The sequence below is a fragment of the Liolophura sinensis genome, chromosome 4 (assembly GCF_032854445.1).
Source record: "Liolophura sinensis isolate JHLJ2023 chromosome 4, CUHK_Ljap_v2, whole genome shotgun sequence".
Lineage (NCBI taxonomy): Eukaryota > Metazoa > Mollusca > Polyplacophora > Chitonida > Chitonidae > Liolophura > Liolophura sinensis.
This window is the reverse complement of record NC_088298.1, coordinates 8,242,089-8,257,750: the sequence shown is the minus strand read 5'-3', so window position 1 is coordinate 8,257,750 and position 15,662 is coordinate 8,242,089. Positions and strand designations below refer to the sequence as shown.

General features: G+C 39.4%; 2 protein-coding genes across 3 annotated transcripts in view; one reads left to right on the top strand and one right to left on the bottom strand.

Moving 5' to 3' along the window:
• Positions 1 to 12,924, top strand: part of LOC135464329 (uncharacterized) — a 28,495-nt gene extending 15,571 nt beyond the window's left edge. The window contains 4 exon segments of the mRNA XM_064741754.1: positions 2,438 to 3,360; positions 8,987 to 9,757; positions 9,760 to 10,199; positions 10,201 to 12,924. Coding sequence (XP_064597824.1) covers positions 2,438 to 3,360; positions 8,987 to 9,757; positions 9,760 to 10,199; positions 10,201 to 10,305 — 2,239 coding nt within the window. The 3' untranslated portion in view covers positions 10,306 to 12,924.
• LOC135464328 (serine-rich adhesin for platelets-like) overlaps positions 11,842 to 15,662 on the bottom strand; it is a 375,213-nt gene continuing 371,392 nt past the window's right edge. For both annotated transcript variants that reach the window (XM_064741751.1, XM_064741753.1), the window contains exon 11: positions 11,842 to 11,853. The gene's annotated coding sequence lies outside the window, so the exon portion shown is untranslated. The remainder of the gene's footprint in view (positions 11,854 to 15,662) is intronic.

The following is a 15,662-nucleotide window of genomic DNA, read 5'->3' as shown; positions in this document are numbered from 1 at the left end:
TCTCTTTTGTTTTAATCAACAGTCTATTTGTGAAAACATATAACGACAATGGAGCTTTCTTTGCTCAAAGCGCCTGTATAAAGCCATTTTGTCTTCTCTCACAATGGTCCCTATCCGTTCATTCACAATTTCACAACTGCACAGGCCCTAGGGTGAAGTTCTGCTCATTCTGTGAATCTATTTCTATAGCTGATAACTATTCATTTAGCTGATTCAGTATTGTTTGGCTGGTGATATCTCCATATACAGCCCGCGCACAAAAAGCATTCTGTGTAATGTTGATGGTCAGAAACATAAACAGTTGTATATATTCTGGTCTGTTCTTATCAACCTTTTTGTCGTATCCAACCTGTGTGGATGTTCCTTATGTATGGTTTATTGACCCAGAAGCCTCCCACCAATGCGGTGGCTGTGAGTTCAAGTCCAGCTCATACTTCCTCCATGCTGACTCTGCTCGGTTCCATCCACCACAATGTTGGCCACCGTCGTAGAAGTGAAATACTCTTGAGCACGGCGTAAAACACCAATCAAATAAATAACAATAAATGATGTTTGATGCTTTTATCAAAGGTATAACGCAAACCTGACAGGCTATTTTTGGATGGATCGTATGTATAACAAAGATTAAAAAGTTTCACAGGAATTAATTCTGTCGCATGCCACTGTCAGAAATTGTTGCTAAATGCCAAATATTTTAGACTAATTACCAGACTGGTCGTTTTAGAAATGAATTACCAAGTACTACCTGCATATGATTCACTGCATCACGCGCACCCTCATGCACGAGCATGCGTGCTACAAATATGATGTGGTAATTAAACTGTTAAAATTTCTAGTTAACGTTCAGCCAGTACTGTTTGAACTTTACACATATGGTGTAGATGTTTACCTTTTACAGTAAACATTCAACATGTATGAGATAAACGAATGCAGTTTTACTTCAAATAGGATTCTTTTACATTGCGTAAATAAGAGTCAGTAAACATGTACATATACAAGTTCAGTTATGGGTATATCCCATTCTCCGCCCATACAGCAGCATGCATGAATGAGAACTACAAACCTATGTTGTATTAGGTTGTATCTTTTTGAGTAACATGTTTCGGGAAAGGTTTACTCTTAGCCGGTAAAATTCAAGCTACAAAAGTGAACGTGCACTTTTATACTTATACTTATTGAAGTGAAACTTTACTGAATCGGATGCAGCTCAGGTGCTTGTGCAACTTTACTGAATCGGATGCAGCTCAGATGCTTGTGAAACTTTACTGAATCGGATGCAGCTCAGATGCTTGTGAAACTTTACTGAATCGGATGCAGCTCAGATGCTTGTGAAACTTTACTGAATCGGATGCAGCTCAGATGCTTGTGAAACTTTACTGAATCGGATGCAGCTCAGATGCTTGTGAAACTTTACTGAATCGGATGCAGCTCAGATGCTTGTGAAACTTTACTGAATCCGATGCAGCTCAGATGCTTGTGAAACTTTACTGAATCGAATGCAGCTCAGATGCTTCTTTTTCACAGAACGTTAAGGAGAAAATTTTAACTTTGTACAAAACGCCTTTTATTCAGTGTTGGTGATTAAATATATCATTTATACCGAGAAAGGTCTATACCGTTATTAAATGAATTATCAATTTATTATCTTCGTACCCCAGTTACACTGATAGGTTTGTCCAAATAAATTCAGCGGTGATAATACAATTTTGGTCTTGCAGCAACCTGTGGATGGTCGTGGGTTCCCTCCGGTTCTCCTCCAATCATAATGCTGGCCACCGTCGTAAAACTGAAATATTTTTGAGTACGGCGTAAAAGAACAATGAACTAAAAATGAAGAAATAGTAATAAAACTGAAATACTGATTGTTCAGCTTGGAGTCATACGTCCAACCAAAATGCTATGTTTGCTATGAGCATAAAGTTTGAATGCAAAAATTACGTAATGCGTCCTAACCAGATGCAAAACAACAGACGTGTAGGCCTATGCTTAGCTATTATCCTGGTGTGTCGAGAATTCAGTCATATTTATTCAGCCGTGTTTAAATTTTCTACATGGATATCAACTCCAACAGTAAACTAAAAAAAATGAATCTGTTTAATGGAAAGTCTGTTGCCTGAGTGATGCTAGATTGTATTTTGTTATTGTAACACAAAATTCTGTCATTTTCAACATAATATCCAGTTAGTCTAATAGAATCTATATGTCGAATTAATAAAATATGTGTGATATTTAGCAGACCAATCTGTTGCAACAGCAAAATACTAGTATATTCTAGCATCACTTAGACAACAGATTCTCTAGTCATAAAACTCTCATATTAATTTTTTAGTGTACTATGTCCTGTTTTTTTTTAACAGTATAGGTCTTTATCAATGTATAAGGCTTTCATTCCGTCATTTCATCACTGATCAACAACAATGACTGTTTCTGCTTTCAGCTCGTCAGTGACCACGGCTGGCAAAGGCCTGGCAGTTTTCCTCCTGTGGACTCTGACGTCTTTCGTCTGTCACTATGCTGCTAAGCAGTTTTTGCAGACGTCACGGGAAATGTGGGGCGATGACGCAGCCGTTTATGGGGTTATCATGTTGACGTTTACGCAGATTTTCACCTGCTTCAGTCTTCTGAGAATTCCTTTCTTGGCGTCCTGGAGCGCCGAATACGACAGGAAGGACTGTCTCTGCGTTGCAGTGGTATCTCACGTGATGGCCACGATGGCGACCAATCACAGCATGACTCTCATTCACGCCGACTCCACATTCGCCATTAAGCTGATGGAGCCAATCACAAGCGCCGTTATGTCCATGTTGGTGATGGGTACGACGTTGAGTGTCACTGGATGGTGCAGTTTGCCTGTGATCGTGTGCGGCGCTGTAGGTTTTATTGGCAACCCGTTCACCGACATGAAGCTGGGCTATGGCGCTTGGTACGCCGTCATTTCCAACGTCATCTTAGCCATCAGAAACCTGGGCATCAAATTTTTAAACAAAGAAAAAAATATTTCCTTCAGACCGCATCGGACTGTGGGCGCGTACTACGCCGTCACCGTGGGTACGGGTGTCGCCATCTTGTATTCTCAGCCGGGCAACAGGTCTATCATATTCAGTTACATCTGTCTCTTCGTTTCATCTACATTCCACGTCATTTATTCCTACGTGTCCACTGGTATCGTACTTCAGTACCTCTCCGTCGTCAGCCATTCCGTGGCCAACATCTGGAAGCGGATATTGGTGGTGTTGTTGTTGTATTCAGTGGGGAATAGACAAGCCTCGCCGACAAACGTGCTGTTTCTAGGCCTTTGCACATGCGGACTGTTGGTTTACGTCTACGGTCAGTCGTCAAGTAAAGTCTCGACCGACAAAGGTATGTCAGTAATATCAAGAAACTTCAAGTAACCAATCGCTACATCTGGAACCACGGTCATAAAAATTCGAAAATCAATTTGCGTAACTTTTGTCATAGTGAGAGATATTGCTCTGACGTTAGATCTAGCAAAATTTCGTTCAGCCATAGGTGGCTCCAAACCAACGTCAAAGTGGGCTCCATTTAAAACGCTGATGATGCAGTTGCCGGGGTTTGAGACAAAAATTATCCTTCTTACATGGGAAGGCCTCCCAACAACCTGCAGATGGTCGTGGGTTTTTTTTACACATTTTCCTCCCAACATAATGTTGGTTGCTGTCATTTAAGTGGAATGTTCTTGAGTACGGCGTAAAACACCAATCAGATGAAAATAAAATATTTAACCTGTCGATTTACCGCAAGCACATTCAATGTTGATCAGTTGGTAGTGCTCAAACAGATCCGCTGTACAGTAGGCCTCGGCGTACATGACAGCGGCACGTAAGTGCATCAGGGTTTTAATTGGAGCGCTTTCTGACATTGATTGGGAGCCATCCTTTTGCCACCATCTCGGTCTTCATGTACTTTTGTCGATCGCCTTCTGGCGCTATAACCTAGACAACGCCATTTACGAAACAAAGTTATGAGAAATTTTATTTAGAAAGTTTTGTGAAAGTGGTCCCCGTATTCTACATTGCTAAATCAATACACTTGCATTAATTTACCTACAAAAATCCTCACAGTTTTCACAATCACGTAGCACATATATCTGTTAATGTATCATCAAAGAGCAACCACTGTATACCGTGGCACTGATTATAACTTTATTACAATGAGTAAGAATCCCACGTACCACAATGACTTTTGACCAGTTTGGATTTAACTATCGTCAAACCAAAAGGTTCCGTACCATGGTGAACGATGATGGCATTTACCGTCTAATACATTGTCGTCGCTGCCCTGTTTTATACTCTCCAAGCTGTAGCCTTTTGTATTGACGAGTCAACACAGGAGGAACAGAATGACTTCAGAAGCTAATGGGCAATGACGCTAGGTGAAAATGTGTTAAGAAAGGCTGTCATTACATGTCATTGTAAACCATCTCAGAGAGAGAGAAAAAAGGCCCAGAGCTCAGACTGCATTTCATGGCATTTTAACAGATTTTTGATGGTTACGCATATTGGGCTGCTCCCACATAATATGTTTATGAAGGAGTTTTTAAGCGGATAAACACAGCACGCTGTTGGCCAATTCTCAGCTGTACACAGCTGGTGGGTTACTTTTAAAGAAAAAAAATAATGTGAGACTAAATTAGCTTGGCAAAGAAAGTACCATTTGTCTAACCATGTGTATATATGCTTATTAGCATGAATGTATACAGTTCTTAAAGGTTTGATGTTTTGGGGCTGTTCAATAAAATCGTTTTGGTGGATAATTTCCAGTATTGTAAATGCATGTTAAAATGCACGCATTAACACGTGACGATGTCACGGCACAAAGTGGGGAAAGTGTAACGTTGAAACTTTCCCCCTGAATCTGAATAGCCAGGCAGTGACTTTCTGTGTATGCGAATATAAACCAAGAGTGAGATATAGGTAAAAAACCGACCAAAAAGTGGTTAAATCTGTAAACGCATGACTGGTTTTACAAGGTCACATCCTAATGTCCTCTGAGAATGTAAAAAAGTCTCCTCTCCCATTCCTGCCCCGAATAGTTCAGTACTTGTATCCTGTAAAATGAGAAGGGACTTTGTAAAGACAAGTAAGGAAAGAACACGGAAAAAAAAAATAATTTGATAAATTTAAGATATAGTCTGGTAGAATGTATTCTGTTACTGCAGTGAATTACAATGAATTATTCTACTAAATATAACACACATAAGAATTCAACACAAATATTCTATTACACTGACAGGATATGTTGAATATTACAGAATATTGTGTTATAATAACAGAATACATTATGGTATCACTCAGGCAACATATTTTCTGTTAAACTTAATAGATTAAGTGAACCAGCCATGATAAAACTCTGAGGTCAACTGCTAAGAAGAATTTACTCTTAAGTATTTTGGATCTTCTAATGGTATATAATGCAAGAAGCGCGCTCTTCTTCCATGTTTCAAAAATTTATTTACTTCATTGGTGTTACTCAAGAATATTTCACTTATACGACGGCGGCCACATTATGGTTGGAGGAAAACGGACAGAGTCATGGGGAAACCCACGACCAGGTTGTTGGAGGAACTTCCCATGTACCGCCGGAGTGGAAGCCAGCATGAGCTGTTTCAAAAGGCCCTCGAAGACAAGTCCTATCTTGCTAGTGTGGATTATGCGACAACAAGCTACTGACAACGCTTCTGTGGCTGTTTGCACAGTCTTGTAACGTTCGTAATTGATATGCCACAAATATGGTGTAGATATCTGTACGTCACATGGGGGAAAGTTTGTTAGTGTCTTGCCCAAGGTTCGTAGTTTATGCCAGGCACGTCGGTTTCGTGTACCCATTAAAGCTTACCGCCATCGCAGAAGTGAAAAGATGTCTTGGGTATGCTGGGAAGCAACAATCAAATAACTCAATAAATTACTTATTCTATGAAACAATTTAAAAGAAACTTAAATCCAGGAATCGTCCAAACTAGTCTCAGCCAAAGCACGTCAATAACGGTACATGAGCTTTTAACCCATTGTATTAAAGTTGTAATCAGTGCTAGTATACAATGGTTAGGTTGACTGTGATCACTTAACACCGTCCAGACACACACGCACTCATGTATTAGTGTCTCAGGCGATGAACAACCTGGACCTAAGTGTCAGACCGAAAAACCCACCCAGACTACATCGAAAGGAGCAATTCCCCTCAGACGTAATCCGATTCTCTCATTTCGCCGCAGGCGGCAATTAATTAGCCTTTAATTACTAAAGGAACAAAGGTCAGTATTCAAGCATAAACTGACACAGGCCACGGCGCATGCGCTGCTCGCAAAATCGCTGCTCGCAAGTGTTCGTGACCCTGGACTGACTGTTTTAGTTTTTGCTGTAACAACATGAAGGAAGTACGACTCCTCGGCTTGTGATGTTAACCTACTTTACTCTTGGTCTCCTAGCAAGTCGGCATCAACCCAGTGGCGGTTTGCCAAGTTTCGGCGGACTTCGGTATACATCGGCTTAGTTCGGGCGTTTTCGGGAGGTAAACCATGTACACCAACAAAAGCCATTTTTGCTCATATCTGTTCCGTTCCGTTTCAAAGCATAGTACTGGTGTATGCATAGTTTAGTACATGTAATTATACACCAAAGCTACATTTCCTACTCCATAATGATGGCACCAGTCGTTTAAGTAAAATACTTTTGAGTAGGCCTACATCGTAGAACACAAATCAGATGAATAAATAAATAACAAAATAATCAGATTCCATCTGATCCATGTAAACCGGATAATTATTTAAGTTTGATAAATCTAAAATGTACAATAATTATCAATACATGTGATAAATGTACCGATATGCATTTTGTTATTTGGTTTTCATAGGAAATACCATCAAATGATCACAAATGCTATGCTTGGATTTCTCTATGAAAAATAGTATGCTTGAATATCTCTATCACATCTCCGGCCGTACGTGGGAAGGCCTGTCAGCAACCTGCCCGGTTTCCACCCACCATAATGCTGGCCGCCGTCTTATAAATGAAATATTCTTGAGTACGGCGTAAAATACCAATCAAATAAATAAATCGCTACCACAAATAACACGCCTGGATATTTCTATCACAAATAACACGCCTGGACATGTCCATCGCAACGTCACATATTCCCCCATTATGCCATACTGTTTTCTGTTAAAATTAATAGATTGATGATTTAAATGTATTTTACACGTAATATACGGTGAAAGATTGGGACGATGATTCTCTTTATGTGTACTATATTTTCCTAAGGAGCAGATATACCGATTTTATGACACCTGGTATAACCCTTATTTTCACAGTTTTTTTATTATCCTTATATTTGTAAGTTTGAAACGATATACAAACATATCATGCCCATCAAGCAATAACCATGTATTGATAAAGAACACGTGTGTACTTCAGCGAGAATGAAACGATGTGGGTTTTTTTATTTCGGGAAGCCACATATGTTATGTCTATAGATCTCAGAGTGTTAAGCGCTTTACTTGCAGTAAGGGTCTATAGAGCTCTATTATTCGGGTGGAGGAGAAAGTTGTTTTTCGCATAAGTTAGGAAAAGATATTTAATGTGTGGACATGAATTTCTCATTACTTCATCTCTGGATTCCGTTAATGTTAAACTCGTACATCCATCCCAATAGAATACTAAGGCTACCGCTGGCATTTAAAAGCTCTGTTTCTCTTCAGTCCCTAAATTTGATCTCGATGTTCAGTAAGAAGATACGATGAAAAATAAAACTACATTCAAATGATTTGTTACAGAGCACACTTAATTGGTCCACTTTAGCTTAAGGACTCATGGACCTGTTTTATACCACGAAGAGTATGGTGTTAAGGAAAATGAAAAAGGATATGCAAAAAAGAAAAAAATTAGAAAAATGTTTGGAAGCATTTTTTATATTTCTTAATAACATCCCACTTTTAAAGGTATTTGACTCCAGTGGTCGGTAATATTTATTGATTTTTTTTTATTTCATTGTTGTAAATCACCATGCTCAAGAATATTTCATTTATACGATGACAGTAAGTTTTAAAAGGTGGGTGAAACCTGATTAGCGGGGTAAACCACCGACCTTTGGCAAATTACTGGCGAACTTTCCCACATGACACACTGATATGCGTACCATATTGGCGGAAGACGAGTGGCCTTCTCAGATTGTCACACTGCTCGAACGCTCAGACGAGCGTCGTTGACCGGTCTATTGTCACCAAACAGTGGGTGAAGCAGTGAGTACACAATGGAGTCGCCATACCATGTTGTTTAATGTACTACTGCAAACTCCAACGACATCTAAATGCAGCGTTATACATAGACACTTTTGATGAAATTTCAGTTATTGCTTGACAAAATGTTAACACTAGTATGCCCAAGTCATACTAAAGACTTTATAAATGTAACTTGTTGCTGCCTCGTATGACGCTCGTAGACAAAAGGAAACAGGACTGGTTGGCCCGTTGTCAGTAAAATGAGACTGGATTGGGAATCATGTCAGGTTTTTTCGGAATGATACCTCAATTGTGGCGGCACTTTGGTGGCATGGACTCGCCCTGCCACAAGTAGACGCCATTTGGTGTGTGTGGATATATTGCTATGTACGACTTAAAACCCCAAACATACCTACATATCTACATATCTACATACATATATACATACATACTTGCATACACACATACATTCAAACATACATACATACATACATACATACATACATACATACATACATACATACATCCATCCATCCATCCATCCATACAAAGATACATACATACAAACATTCAAACATACATACATACATACAAACATACAAGCATACACATATACATACATAAATACATACATACATACCTGGTCAATCAATCAATCAATCGATCATTATTCAATTAATCAATTAATCGATCATATCACAAGAGATATTCCATCTTAAAAATATTCTCATTTGTCTTCCTGTTTCATTTCAGATGTGACTGCGCAGAACCGGAAGCGCTTGACGCTGGCTCTGGCGTTATCTCTCGCCTGCGTTGTGCTGTTCACGGGACTAATCCCCCTCCAGAGAATTGGGATTCACGGAATTCAGAACCTGGGGTCCTTCTACGCCTCACACGGATTAAAAGCTGTCGCCAAGGAACCCTCCAGAGGATTACTGGCGTACGAAGACAGAGAGTCGATGTTAGCTCACACGATGCCAAGATCTAAGTTATTTACGGATCCGAAAATCAAGGAATTCCTGTCCTGGAAGTTAACAGAGCATTCCAACGAAACGGACATTTTGGCGCGTCAGTTGACGACTACCGATGACGTCATATCCGAAGCGCAAAGGATCTTGCTGCAAGTCTCCAAGGAACTATTCGGTACTTACAAATACGCCTTCCTCTTCGATATGGCGAATTTTGAAAACAAGGGTGACCCCGCCATCAACATGGGCGAGTTGTACCTTCTGAGAGTTATGAACGTGGAAGTGCTGTATAATTGCCATTATGGCAATTGCACGGACAAAGCACTGATGAGGGCACAGAATATAGCGTCCCAATTCAGCAAGAATGACCTTGTAATTTTGTGCAGCGGAGGGGGCAACATGGGCGGTTACCCAATAAATGACCACTTAAGATACAAAATCTTCAAAAAGTTTCCAGATCACAAAATAGTCGTGTTTCCTCAGAGTACGTGGTTTCACGATCCCAAGCATTTTACCCTCGCCAAGACGATATATGCGAGTCACAATGACTTGACCATTTGTTACGGGACCGAGTCTCGTTGGAGTTCGTTAGGCGGAACTTCCCGAAGCCAAAAACTTACTTGGCTCCGGACGTCGCACTGTTTACAGGGCGGGTGCAGCGATTCATGCCGCCCGTCTACGATATAATCTGGCTGCGCAGAGGCGACGGTGAATCGACCAAATACAAAGTACCGCCTCTGCCGCATAACGTATCCATGATGGTTTCTGACTGGTGGGTATTTAGGTCGCCAAAGGGCAAAAATGTCATGGAGAATACATTTCTTACACGACGACAGGGTTTATGTTTATACAGAGGGGGGCGTGTCCTAATCACAGACCGTCTCCATGGACATATTCTTGCTGTGCTTCTCGACATTCCACACGTGATCATTGACAACAAAATTAAAAAAATAAGTAACTTTAGAAATTCTTGGACTGCCAATTTTAGAGATCGTCCGGGTAGCATCCGACCCGGAGGATGCCGTTTCTAAAGCAATTGAACTTATTAAATTGTTTAACCAGAGACTGCCTACACCGGTGGCGTACATGCGCAGTGAGCCTTAGCAAGGAATTCCGTAAAACAGTTATGTAGCTTCTCTTACCGGATGTGTGGGCAGACAGTGACTTGGTGTTGGAAAAGTCTTGAAGCCATTAAGTTTGAAGTTGTAACTCACAAAGAAAAAAACTTTTCTTTTCTTAGAAGAGTTTTCTTCCCAAAGTTTATTTTAAGTTGTTCTTTCAAGGTGTCGTTCAACCCAGGCACCACCTATAACAGGGTGCACGTTTCTGTAGGGGAGTGTGGAGATTCAACGCCTTTATTGGTAAACGTAAAAAAAAAAACATACTATAGTATTTGATTTTATTTTTGATCACGTTTGCTCTAACATGGACGTCTGAAGAACGTTTCGCAAAAAGTTGTTTAGAGAGGCGAAAGATACAGAAAGTGAGAAGCTGAACGTTTTTGCACTGTCATTTGTTCCTCCGGGGCACGATAAGACATGTCGTCGGCAATTTAATGTCGGCAAAAATTGCCTAACATGATATTGTATGAGCTTCTTTTACCTTTAGCGATTGCGAAGGTCGTTTGGCAACTGCGAAGGTCGTTTGGCGACTGCGAAGGTCGTTTGGCGACTGCGAGACACAGGTGCCTCTCGCCAATGTGGGCGCTGTGAGTACAGCTCATCAATCAATCAATCTATCAATCAACCAAAGTGTGGCTTTTAACTTTTTACGCAAGCAGAGCAATCATTTCTGTGCACTTTTACTGGAAGAATTTTCGTAGTTGAGACCTTGAAGACTTGATGGACACAGTGAAATGTCTTTGTATGTGCGAAAATTACATAAAATAACCACTGTAATCACTCCGTTGGATTCCACGTGTTTAAAACACTAAAGTTTAGCTTTAAAAAGTTCAGAGGAAAGAGTTCTACATGTTTGTTGTACACGTGTACACGTGGACTTATATTTTTCTTTAAAGAGAAAAAGAAACTTTAATAATTTTCTATGGTTGGTATTTGGGACCACCTCTTGATTCATGTTGTCTTTGTGTTATAATGTTATAAATGAGTATGTGACACATGTTTAACGAATATATTTACAAAATTTGGTCTTCTCAGCTTACAAATGTGTTCAACCTGGATTTTGATCATATTGGTATTTTCAGTATATTCATAAATATGATCACAATGTAAACAACAAATGTTCATTCAAACAAATTTATTACATATGCATCACATCCTTATTTAGAACATTATTATGCAAAGACGATGTATACCAAGATGTGGTCCCAAATACCCTCCACATAAAAATATTTTCAAATACCCTTTTCATCCCAAAGAAAAATTACTCAAAACTTTTCACCAGTTTTCGCACTCTTTCATCTAATTTTGCCAAGATATTTATGTTTTCTTCCCTTTTAAGGTGAATGAAAATGCTCAACCAGTTATCCTATATGTTTATATAGCCCACCATTGTAAGAGAGCTATGGGATTAAGCAAATATCAAGAAAAATAAATGAATAAATAAACAATGCACAGGCATAAACCTAAATGTAAAATAATGCGTTAATATGCATAACGGCTTTTGTGTTTATTCTACGCTTTCGTCTTGAATGTTTTGTTGTTTTGAAAAGAATATTTATGTAAAAATTTAAAAAATCTATCGAATCGGGACGCAGAGAGTGCGTTGCTATGTGGATCTAAATGTACCATATGAGACAACCGAGCATACGTCCATCAAATTGGAAGTATCTGGTGTCAGATCAAAATAGGCTGTGATTGTGCACTGTTTGCTTACGGGAAAAAGCGAAAAGCATATATGCACTTCAAAGCGAGGTTTTGTCTTTGAAGACAATAACCCAGGATTTTCAGAGAGATTATGTAGCTAGGGTTTTTTGCCACTTATCTGAAAGTATATCCGTTCCCTGAATATAGAAACGCAGAAATATCATTTAGTCCATGAGCAAGATAGAGAGCACGAGATAAAAAAAATACCCGAGATAACTAGCAATTGTGTTATGTGCCTTTGAAAAACTTGACTTAACATTGCTGTTTCTCTAACTTAATTCAACAACAACATTCGTGCATCCTTTCCATTGTGTATGAGGACACACCGCAATTCAGTGTAGGTAGCGGTTACTGGATTTGAATTCAGCGTAACTGGGAGTTATAAAGATCTATAGTAAGTTACAAGTCAGTATGGGAGCGACTACCGAATCTGACTTCATTGCAACTGACGGTTGTATAGGTTGTAAATAGTAAGACAAAGGTCACCATGATGGGGCGGCTACTGGGTCTGACTTCACTGGGACTGACGTAAGTGACAAGTCAGTGTGGGGAGCGGATTACTGGATCTCACTTTAGCGTGAAGGGATTTATATAAATTTATAGTAAGGGTCGGGTCAGTATGGGGAAGGCCTACCTCACCTATCTTTAGTGTGACTGAAAGTCACAGAACAGTACTGGCATGAACATGTTAGTTTTCTTTTAAGGCATATTTTCTGGTAAATGGGTTCCATTGCATATATAAAACTGTCATATATCTGATAACAATAATTAAAATTTCCGCTTTACATGATTACTACAGTGGGCAAAACTTATGAGGTTTCCATCATTATTGTTTTATTGTTTGTGCTTCAGAGTTGTATTAAATGGGATATATGGGAATAAATGTGATAAATGGAAAGCAGTGAGTAAAGTGTTTTTCAATTGATTTGCTTTGGAATTTAGAGCTTTACTTCTTCTGTCATCGGCATGAAATATGACAAGATGTGTTATATAATCGTTATAGTCATGCTGTGGTCAGTCCAAAGAAAACAAAAAACACTCCAGGAAATGTACATCAAATGGACTATCCCGCTGAATGGATCAGAAAGATCGTATCAGATGTCAGAAAGATGGTATAAGCAGACTGAAAAATTGTGTGATTTATTTATTTATTTATTTATTATTTATTTGATTGGTGTTATGCGCCGTACTCAAGAATATTTCACTTACATGACGACAGCGAACATTATGTTGGGAGGAAACCGGCCAGAGTCCGAAGGTGTCCGCGAACAGTAAAGATCTGATTACGATCTATGATCGCACGGACTCGACCTGTCACAAGAAGACACAGTATATGTACACACACTTAATAACTCCTTGTCTTCATACGGCCGAAAAATTATTAAAAACGATGTAAAACTCCAAGCGGACATACATACTGTAGTCACTGTCCTGGTTCCACTCTCTCTGACATACGGCATAGTCTGATATATTGTCAGCTCAGATCGATCCCTCTGCCTGCTACCCGTCTCCATGACTACTTACATCGTGCCTTATGCTGTTGGCAAATTTAACATGCTCTGGCGTTGCTTTTCCATGAAGAGCATAAAATTTAGCATTCTAATGTCATATGATTACCTAGACTGTTTTCGGAAATAATCATAAATAGAGATCCACCCGCTATGAAGACGCACGCATATAAGTTTGAGTTTTCTCACGACTTGGTCACCATTGTGAGAAGAGGAACGACATATTTCGAGGTGAACTTATGTTCCGCGGTAAAATAGTATACCCCTCTTACATATTTGGTGTTCATCATGTTTTACAAACGATCTACAGGCTTGTAGGATCAAAGGTTTTTTTGTTTTTTTTTTGCCTTAGTTTGTGAGTCGCATGCGGTGAAAAGTTTAGTTGTGACTAACCTGTTTGGTTGGAGATCAATTGCCGTGAACAATGCTGACGTGCACATATGCCAGCTGCATGTGTGTGTTTTTAATGCTGAACGGCCCACTGAAACCCCTTGTATGTCACGCACATTGTAGTGTCATTAATGTTGTTTTAACCATTTTTTTCTTTTTTTCAGATAATCCATCGATTAAACTTTTCATTTTTCACTGAAAAATGAAAGAACAAGCAACAAGGGAAGAGAAAGAGACAAAAAAATGAAACAACACTTACTTGGCCATCATCATACCATCGTAAAATTATTTTCTCAATTCTGACACTTTTCCACAACAACAACAACAACACCGCGTGAAGCATAACGCCCTTTATGCCCACTATTTAAAACAACTAAAGATAAACGTGTTTCCATTTCCAGCATAGCGGATTAAATATTACGAGCTACTGGATTTATTCTTTCAAGCAAATCTGTTATTTGCAATAATCAGAAAATATTTGTTAAACCTTCTAAATGAGTTGTTTCTTGTATCTGCACAAAATTATTTATTCGAAGGGGTACACAGTACATTGCTGGGTATTGTTTTTTGGCCTTGTTTTTTTAATATTTTTTCAGAGAAATTGCCGTGGTGAGAAATATCATTTTTCCCTGAGTCTCTCAAAAGCTCACGCTCTCCTCATGAAAAGTGTTTGAAGGCTATATAAACATAGACATTTGCAGCATTCTTTCAGACTAACGTAAGTTAACTTGGGTACCTTTAAATTCTGTTGAAAAATTACTCAAGTGGTTAATGCGAATAAAAACGATAATGCGAGGTAAATGTATGTGGTAAACCTATGTAGTGTGTCACGGTACTGTGTAAAGGATAACAAGAGCTTCATATAAGACCACATCTATACATGTGCGTCGCATACGTATTAATTAAGGTCAATTTCAATATTTAGAAAAATTCAGCTGACTTTAGTCGCTAAAACGGCGATTTCATGAAGCGACTGACTCTTGCCAAACAATGATATCACTGAGTCAGTTACCGCCTTTGGTTTCGGTGTTCAGGCTAGATAATTGCTCAGTTTTGGGCGTCTTTTGTTACCTCGGTCGTTTTGATTTACGCCGTACTCACTCTGCGGGATAAAAGATGGCCTCGTCTGTGTCGTCTTCTGTCATTCTTTATTGAAAATCTTTACTAACCTATATAACACAACTTCAGACTGCAGGTAAGTAACCACTGTTATGCCGGCTTCGCCTGGGTGATCATCGAGCTTGAACCTTAACCTCACGCGGTAACTGTAGCTCATTGCATATTTATGCCTCCTCAATCTTGACGCTGAACTCGACTGAACTTCTGTCATTCTGTATTGAAAATCTTTACTAACCTATGTAACACAACTTCAGACTGCAGGTAAGTGTGTGTGTGCTTGGGGTTTAACGTCGTACTCAACAATTTTTCAGTCATATGACGACGAGACTGCAGGTAAGTAACCACTGTTATGCCGGCCTCGTCTGGGTGATCATCGAGCTTGAACCTTAACCTCACGCGGTAACTGTAGCTCATTGCATATCTATGCCTCCTCAATCTTGACGCTGAACTCGACTGAACTTCTGTCATTCTTTATTGAAAATCTTTACTAACCTATATAACACAACTTCAGACTGCAGGTAAGTAACCACTGTTATGCCTGGATCATGGACAACTTGCTATAGGGTACACTATACATGTATATCCCACAGTAAGCATATTTCTGTAGCATCTCTACTCA